Source organism: Pleuronectes platessa, chromosome 16, assembly GCF_947347685.1.
Source record: "Pleuronectes platessa chromosome 16, fPlePla1.1, whole genome shotgun sequence".
NCBI classification, from domain to species: domain Eukaryota; kingdom Metazoa; phylum Chordata; class Actinopteri; order Pleuronectiformes; family Pleuronectidae; genus Pleuronectes; species Pleuronectes platessa.
This window is the reverse complement of record NC_070641.1, coordinates 246729-256422: the sequence shown is the minus strand read 5'-3', so window position 1 is coordinate 256422 and position 9694 is coordinate 246729. Positions and strand designations below refer to the sequence as shown.

Below are 9694 nucleotides of genomic sequence, written 5' to 3'. Positions count from 1 at the left end.
CCCCACAGAATGTGCAACCACAGTTTTTTTATTAATTTGATTTAAAAAAAAAAAATTGTAAATTTTTTTTAATTTTATTTTTATTTATTTGCGCAGCAGGATGTGCGCCGCAGGATGTGCGCCCCACAGAATTTGCGCCCCACAGAATTTGCGCCCCACAGGATGTGCAAGCACAGTTTTTTTATTTATTTGATTTTTAAAAAAAAATTGTAATTTGTTTTTAATATAATTTTTATTTATGTGCGCAGCAGGATGTGCGCAGCAGGATGTGCGCCGCAGGATGTGCGCCCCACAGAATTTGCGCCCCACAGGATGTGCATGGACAGTTTTTTATTAATTTGATTTAAAAAAAAAAAATTGTAATTTGTTTTTAATATTATTTTTATTTATGTGCGCAGCAGGATGTGCGCTGCAGGATGTGCGCCCCACATAATTTGCGCCCCACAGGATGTGCAAGCACATTTTTTTATTAATTTGATTTAAATATTTTTTTTTGTAAAAATGTTTTAATATTATTTTTATTTATTTGCGCAGCAGGATGTGCGCCGCAGGATGTGCGCCCCACAGGATGTGCAAGCACAGTTTTTTTATTAATTTGATTTAAATATTTTTTTTTGTAAAAATGTTTTAATATTATTTGTATTAATGTGCGCAGCTGGATGTGCGCCCCACAGAATTTGCGCCCCACAGGATGTGCAAGCACAGTTTTTTTATTAATTTGATTTAAAAAAAAAAAATTGTAAATTTTTTTTAATTTTATTTTTATTTATTTGCGCAGCAGGATGTGCGCACCACATAATTTGCGCCCCACAGGATGTGCAAGCACAGTTTTTTTATTAATTTGATGCAAAAAAAAAAAATTGTAATTTGTTTTTAATATTATTTTTATTCATGTGCGCTGCAGCATGTGCGCCCCACAGAATTTGCGCCCCACAGGATGTGCAAGCACAGTTTTTTTATTAATTTGATTTAAATATTTTTTTTTGTAAAAATGTTTTATTTCAATTTTATTTATGTGCGCAGCAGGATGTGCGCCGCAGGATGTGCGCCCCACAGAATTTGCGCCCCACAGAATTTGCGCCCCACAGGATGTGCAAGCACAGTTTTTTTATTAATTTGATTTAAAAAAAAAAAAAATTGTAAATTGTTTTTAATACTATTTTTATTTATGTGCGCAGCAGGATGTGCGTCCCACAGAATTTGCACCCCACAGGATGTGCAAGCACAGTTTTTTTATTAATTTGATTTAAATATTTTTTTTTGTAAAAATGTTTTATTTTATTTTTATTTATGTGCGCAGCAGGATGTGCGCCGCAGGATGTGCGCCCCACAGAATTTGCGCCCCACATAATTTGCGCCCCACAGGATGTGCAAGCACAGTTTTTTTATTAATTTGATTTAAAAAAAAAAAAAATTGTAAATTTTTTTAAATTTTATTTTTATTTATTTGCGCAGCAGGATGTGCGCTGCAGGATGTGCGCACCACATAATTTGCGCCCCACAGGATGTGCAAGCAAGGTTTTTTATTAGTTATATTTAAATATTTTTTTTTGTAAAAATGTTTTAATATTATTTTTATTTATGTGCGCAGCAGGATGTGCGCCGCAGGATGTGCGCCCCACAGAATTTGCGCCCGACAGGATGTGCAAGCACAGTTTTTTTATTAATTTGATTTAAAAAAAAAAAATTGTAATTTGTTTTTAATATTATTTTTATTTATGTGCACAGCAGGATGTGCGCTGCAGGATGTGCGCCCCACATAATTTGCGCCCCACAGGATGTGCAAGCACAGTTTTTTTATTAATTTGATTTAAAAAAAAAAAAAATTGTAAATTGTTTTTAATATTATTTTTATTAATGTGCGCAGCTGGATGTGCGCCCCACAGAATTTGCGCCCCACAGGATGTGCAACCACAGTTTTTTTATTAATTTGATTTAAAAAAAAAAATTGTAATTTGTTTTTAATATTATTTTTATTTATGTGCTCAGCAGGATGTGCGCCGCAGCATGTGCGTCCCACAGAATTTGCGCCCCACAGGATGTGCAAGGACAGTGTAGGGGCCAAAATGCATATTTGGTCTGTTTGTTTATTGTTTATTTTGAAAGGTTAGTCACACTGTTTTGGAGCATGTCACTTCCGTTTGATTGACACATGTGTGTGGCTTTATCTATATACCTGGGCAGTCAGATCAGCGGAGGGGGAGAAAGGGGGTTAGTGGCGCACCTGATTATATTTTCTGTTTAGCGTCGTCGTCGTCGTCGTCGTCGTCATCGTCAAACAACCATGTTTGCATTCATCAATTGTCATTCGGTCTACAGCAATAAAATTCTCAAACTATATTCATCACCGGACTTGGATTCATTGTACGACGCGTAACAGCCTGGAGCCCACTTAAGCCTCTTAGCGGCCTTTTATAGGAAAACGGACGCTATATTTAGTAAACAGAAATAATCCAAAAACACCACGGGAGTCAACGTTGCTCTTATCGCTTGGATCTCGATGTTTTGGACGGAACGAACTATGCAACAGGGGACTCTTCTGCGGACGCCTGGAATCAGAGACACATAATTGACTGCAGCAGCGGTGTAACACGGAAGTGACAGCAGCGCATCACAGCCATCAGAATCGGTATGTTTGTTAATCCTTCTGTGTAGTTGTTTGAAGTTGAACACAGTTTGGAAAGGCTGCCGTTTTGTCCATTGGGGACTGTTTGTTTGGGCTTGTGTTGCGCGTGCTTGGTTTGTCGCGATCGGCAATTGTTTGGGCTGATTGGAGGACTGCGTGATGAGCAGTGGCGGCCGTTTGCTGTACTGTGCTGTTGTGTTGGAAATCGCATTGTGACTGAATCAATGTCATTGCGGATTGCATTGTGTGTGTTGCTCTGTGCTTTGGTGAATTGTGCACGTTGAAAGTTCACATAATGAGTGACTCAAATGAAATGGAAATTACGGAGAAGAGAACGGTCAAGCTTACAGCCAAAGCGCTGGCTTGCAAAATGGAAACTCTTCAAAAGCAATGTCAATCAAATGTGAAAAAAATGAAAGAGCTCTCACGTGAAATTAAAGGGCTCATGAAAAATGATGAAAATGCAAAGAAAGTGCAATTCAAACTGAATGAACTCAAACAACTGTATGAAAATGCAAATGCAGCACATGAGTCAGTGATTGTTTTACTTCCCAAAGAGGAAAAGGTAACCCAAAAGGAGTGGTTTGGACGCATAATAAAACACAACACAGACTTCATTGATGATGTAAAGACATGGCTCTCTGAGATTGAAAGACACTTTCAACAAGCAAGAAAGGTGACTGAAGATGTGTTTGCTGCACAATCAGTCATCTCTCCCATTCCACCTGAAGAGGGAGCACCTGTTGCACCTGTTGAATTAAAGGAAAATATACCACACTCTGATGTTCCAGCTGCCATTCCTTCCCAACAGAATAAAGCAATATCTGACATGCAGGATGAAATAAAGCCAAGTGACAGTGTGTCAAATATTACCAACAGGAGTCACAAATCACATTCTTCATGCTCAAGATTTTCCACCACCTCATCTGCATGCATCAAGGCTGAGGCTGAAATGGCTGCTCTTATTGTAATACAACAAATGCTAAAAGATAAACATGCCATAGAAGCACAAGAGGAGGAGCTAAGGAGGAAAAAGGAGCAACTGGAGCTGGATGGGAATCTTGCTGCTACAATGGCAAAAATGAAGATTCTTGGAGCCTCAAGTAGATCTGGTGTGCGTAGCCACAGATCAAGAGTGTCAGATGGTATGAACTCGTATATGGAGAAAAAACAACGTGAAAAGAAAACACAAATGATTGCCACTGCTGACGGAGACATTAATCAAACCCAATCTCTCTCCACAGTGCCAGTGACAATTCAGTCAAATACATTAACTATGGATGCACATGTTACAATACCAACAACATTGCCTGCTCCAAGCAATGGTGAACAGAGCAACATGCTTAACATCATGGAAAAGCAAAATGACATCACTGCATTAATGATTCAACAACAGTCTCTCTCTTTAATGCCCAAGAAGGAGATTCGTCGTTTTGATGGTGACCCACTTCAATTTCAAACATTCATAAAATCCTTTGAACACAACATCGAAAGCAAGAACCCAAACCCCACAGATTGTCTTTATTATCTGGAACAATATACCGAAGCACAACCAAGAGAAATGGTGAGGAGCTGCCTTCATATGACCGCAGATAGAGGATTCAGGAAGGCAAAATCCTTACTGCAGGAGCACTTTGGCAACGAGCATAAAATTGCTACAGCCTACATGGAGAAGGCTCTTTCATGGTCGTCAATTAAACCAGATGACACAAAAACACTACAAGCATACACTCTGTTTCTAAGAGGATGTTGCAATGCCATGGAAGATGTCAACAACATGCAAGAGCTCAACATGTCTGCTAACCTGCTAATTATAATTAAGAAGCTGCCATATCGACTGAGGGATAAATGGAGATCTGTGGCATGTGATTTTCAGGAAAGGTACAACCAAAGAGCTACCTTCAGGGATCTGGTAAATTACCTTGAAAAACAAGTGAGGATTGCAACTGATCCAGTATTTGGAGACATCAGAGACACTCCCACACCAAGCAAGGATGGAAGAGGTTTTATGTCAAAACCACCTCATCCAAAAATCAAAGGAAGTACATTTGCAACCACTGTGACAGTTGCACATGAGAAAAATGGAAATGGACCTAGGAAAATGGAGAGTTGGCCGGCTGTAAAAAGGTGTTTGTTCTGTGGAGGTGGACATGCTTTGGAGGTGTGTTTCCTATTGGAAAAGAAAGCACATCATGAGAAAATCACTTTCCTTAAAGAAAATGGAGCCTGCTTTGGTTGTCTGCAGAAAGGACACATGAGCAAGGACTGCAGGAAGCGACTCAGCTGCAACATATGCAATTTGAAGCATCCTCAGATGCTGCATATCCACCAAAGAAGATTTGAAATGGACAAACATCATCCTCAAACAAAGGAAGAAGCTGACATCAGAGCCATAGCCTCGGTACAGACAAGTGGTCTTACTGGGGCCGGTGAAGACAATTGCAAACTCTCCATAGTGCCTGTGAAAGTAAAGGCCAAGAAGGGGAATACAACAGTGCATACATATGCATTCCTTGACCCGGGAAGCACTGCGTCATTTTGCAAATTGGGGCTAATGAATAAGCTCAATCTCCAGGGAAGAAAATCAAATATTCTTCTGAGAACAATGGGTCAAAAGAAGGTCGTTGAAACCAGCATTGTTTCAGGCCTAGAGGTTACAGGACTTCATGGCACTGATTTCTGTGATCTCCCATGTGTGTACACTCAGAAGACTATGCCTGTGCACAAAGGGAACATCCCACATCAAAATGACATCAATCAGTGGCATCATTTAAAGAATATTCACTTACCTGAACTGGACTGTGAGATTGAGTTGCTGATTGGCTCCGATGTACCAAAGGCTCTGGAACCACTTCAAGTCATCAGGAGTGTGGGAGATGGACCATATGCCGTCAAAACAATGCTCGGCTGGACAGTTAACGGACCTCTGGGAAGAAAAGAAGATGAAAGGAAACCAGAAGAAGCTGTTGAGAGACTGGCTGAGCAGAAAAGAAGACAAGATGAGGAAGAAAGAAAAAGGATTGAAGAAGAGAAGGTTAGACGAGAGGAAGAGCAGAGGTTGAGGAGCCAAGAAGAAGCTCTTGAGAGGTTGGCTGAGGAGAAGCGGAGACAGGCTGAAGAAAGAAAAAGGATTGAAGAAGAAGAGAAAGTTAGACGGGAGGAAGAGCAAATGATTTTGAGGAAGAGACAAGAAGAGGAGGAGCAGGTTAGGAGAGAAGAACAACAACAGCGTGAGAGACTAGAGGAGGAAAAGAAGAGACGAGAGGAACAAGAAAGAAAGAGAGTTGAGGAGGAAAGGATTAGGATGGAGGAAGAGAGGGTCCAGGAAGACAGGAGGAGAGAAGAGAGTATCAGGAGACAAGAGGAAGAGTGTAGGTTAGCCCAGGAAAAGAGAAAGGAAGAAGAAAGAATAATTGAGGAAGAGAAAGTGAGAAGACGGGAGGTGGAAGAATGTGAGGCAAAGAGGAAACTACAGGATCAAGAAAAGAAGCAACAGGAGGAAAGGATTTGGAAAAGGTGGATTAAGGAGTATCTTCCCCAACTGCAAGAACGACAGAAATGGTCCAACATAAGACGCAACTTCACACCAGGAGACATCGTCATCATTGTGGATGATTCAGCGCCTCGCAACTCCTGGTTGACTGGAGGGATTGTGGAGACCATTATGGACAAAAAGGGACTTGTACGTCAGCTTCGGATCAAGTCAAAGACCGGATTTCTGACCAGGCCCATCACCAAAGTCTGCCTACTACTGGAGGCAGCGGCTCATTGACTGACGCAAACTGACTTTTGACCCCTTGACTTTGTTCCTGAACACTTGACTTTGATTAATCACTCTTTCCTTGGACAACGTATATCGGATTACAAATAATGAAGAAAGAAAATATATTTACATACTATGTTGATTGTTATGTCAAATTTGTAATTATTATTTGAAACATAATAATTAGGGGCCGGAATTGTAGGGGCCAAAATGCATATTTGGTCTGTTTGTTTATTGTTTATTTTGAAAGGTTAGTCACACTGTTTTGGAGCATGTCACTTCCGTTTGATTGACACATGGGTGTGGCTTAATCTATATACCTGGGCAGTCAGATCAGCGGAGGGGGAGAAAGGGGGTTAGTGGCGCACCTGATTATATTTTCTGTTTAGCGTCGTCGTCGTCGTCGTCGTCATCGTCAAACAACCATGTTTGCATTCATCAATTGTCATTCGGTCTACAGCAATAAAATTCTCAAACTATATTCATCACCGGACTTGTATTCATTGTACGACGCGTAACAGCCTGGAGCCCACTTAAGCCTCTTAGCGGCCTTTTATAGGAAAACGGACGCTATAGACAATTTTTTTATTAATTTGATTTAAATATTTTTTTTGTAAAAATGTTTTAATATTATTTTTATTTATGTGCGCAGCAGGATGTGCGCCACAGGATGTGCGCCCCACAGAATTTGCGCCCCACAGGATGTTCAAGCACAGTTTTTTTAATAATTTGATGTAAATATTTTTTTTTGTAAAAATGTTTTAATATTATTTTTATTTATGTGCGCAGCAGGATGTGCGCCGCAGGATGTGCGCCCCACAGAATTTGCGCCCCACAGGATGTGCAAGCACAGTTTTTTTATTAATTTGATTTAAATATTTTTTTTTGTAAAAATGTTTTAATATTATTTTTATTCATGTGCGCAGCAGGATTTGCGCCGCAGGATGTGCGCCCCACAGAATTTGCGCCCCAAAGGATGTGCAAGGACAGTTTTTTTATTAATTTGATTTAAAAAAAAAAATTGTAATTTGTTTTTAATATTATTTTTATTCATGTGCGCAGCAGGATGTGCGCCCCACAGAATTTGCGCCCCACAGGATGTGCAAGCACAGTTTTTTTATTAATTTTATTTTAATATTTTTTTTTTTTTAATTTTTTAATATTTTTTTATTTATGTGCGCAGCAGGATGTGCGCTGGTGGATGTGCGCCCCACATAATTTGCGCCCCACAGGATGTGCAAGCACAGTTTTTTTATTAATTTGATTTTTTAAAAAAAATTGTAATTTGTTTTCAATATTATTTTTATTTATGTGCGCAGCAGGATGTGCGCCGCAGGATGTGCGCCCCACAGAATTTGCGCCCCACAGGATGTGCAAGCACAGTTTTTTTATTAATTTGATTTAAATATTTTTTTTTGTAAAAATGTTTTAACATTATTTTTATTTATATGCGCAGCAGGATGTGCGCCGCAGGATTTGCGCCCCACAGAATTTGTGCCCCACAGAATTTGCAAGCACAGTTTTTTTATTAATTTGATTTTAATACATTTTTTTGTAAAAATGTTTTAATATTATTTTTATTCATGTGCGCAGCAGGATTTGCGCCGCAGGATGTGCGCCCCACAGAATTTGCGCCCCAAAGGATGTGCAAGGACAGTTTTTTTATTAATTTGATTTAAAAAAAAAAATTGTAATTTGTTTTTAATATTATTTTTATTCATGTGCGCAGCAGGATGTGCGCCCCACAGAATTTGCGCCCCACAGGATGTGCAAGCACAGTTTTTTTATTAATTTTATTTAAATATTTTTTTTTGTAAAAATGTTTAATTTTATTTTTTTTTATCTGCGCAGCAGGATGTGCGCCGCAGGATGTGCGCCCCACAGAATTTGCGCCCCACAGGATGTGCAAGGACAGTTTTTTTTATTAATTTGATTTAAATATTTTATTTGTAAAAATGTTTTAATATTATTTTTATTTATTTGCGCAGCAGGATGTGCGCCGCAGGATGTGTGCCCCACAGAATTTGCGCCCCACATAATTTGCGCCCCACAGGATGTGCAAGCAAGGTTTTTTATTAGTTATATTTAAATATTTTTTTTTGTAAAAATGTTTTAATATTATTTTTATTTATGTGCGCAGCAGGATGTGCGCCGCAGGATGTGCGCCCCACATAATTTGCGCCACACAGGATGTTCAAGCACAGTTTTTTTAATAATTTGATTTAAATATTTTTTTTTGTAAAAATGTTTTAATATTATTTTTATTGATGTGCGCCGCAGGATGTGCGCCCCACAGAATTTGCGCCCCACAGGATGTGCAAGCAAGGTTTTTTATTAGTTATATTTAAATATATTTTTTTGTAAAAATGTTTTAATATTATTTTTATTCATGTGCACAGCAGGATGTGCGCCGCAGGATGTGCGCCCCACAGAATTTGCGCCTCACAGGATGTGCAAGCACAGTTTTTTTATTAATTTGATTTAAATATTTTTTTTGTAAAAATGTTTTAATATTATTTTTATTTATGTGCGCAGCAGGATGTGCGCCGCAGGATGTGCGCCCCACAGAATTTGCGCCCCACAGGATGTGCAAGCACAGTTTTTTTATTAATATGATTTAAAAAAAAAAATTGTAAATTGTTTTTAATATTATTTTTATTTATGTGCGCAGCAGGATGTGCGCCGCAGGATGTGCGCCCCACAGAATTTGCGCCCCACAGGATGTGCAAGCACAGTTTTTTATTAATTTGATTTAAATATTTTTTTTTGTTAAAATGTTTTAATATTATTTATATTTAAGTGCGCAGCAGGATGTGCGCCGCAGGATGTGCGCCCCACAGAATTTGCGCCCCACAGCATGTGCAAGCACAGTTTTTTTATTAATTTGATTTAAAAAAAAAATATTGTAAATTTTTTTTAATTTTATTTTTATTTATTTGCGCAGCAGGATGTGCGCTGCAGGATGTGCGCCCCACATAATTTGCGCCCCACAGGATGTGCAAGCAAGGTTTTTTATTAGTTATATTTAAATATTTTTTTTTGTAAAAATGTTTTAATATTATTTTTATTTATGTGCGCAGCAGGATGTGCGCCGCAGCATGTGCGCCCCACAGAATTTGCGCCCCACAGGATGTGCAAGCACAGTTTTTTTATTAATTTGATTTAAAAAAAAAAAAATTGTAATTTGTTTTTAATATTATTTTTATTTATGTGCGCAGCAGGATTTGCGCTGCAGGATGTGCGCCCCACATAATTTGCGCCCCACAGGATGTGCAAGCACATTTTTTTATTAATTTGATTTAAAT

The 9694-nt window shown here is 38.8% G+C and overlaps 1 protein-coding gene across 1 annotated transcript; it reads left to right on the top strand.

Annotated features, from left to right (window-relative positions):
• The first annotated feature begins 5278 nt into the window (after nucleotides 1–5278).
• On the top strand, nucleotides 5279–6813 carry LOC128459263 (golgin subfamily A member 6-like protein 22). Its single transcript, XM_053444386.1, has 2 exons — nucleotides 5279–6538; nucleotides 6722–6813. The coding sequence occupies exon 1, from the start codon at nucleotides 5340–5342 to the stop codon at nucleotides 6396–6398; it is 1059 nt and encodes a 352-aa protein (XP_053300361.1). The 5' UTR covers nucleotides 5279–5339; the 3' UTR covers nucleotides 6399–6538; nucleotides 6722–6813.
• The last annotated feature ends 2881 nt before the right edge of the window (nucleotides 6814–9694 follow it).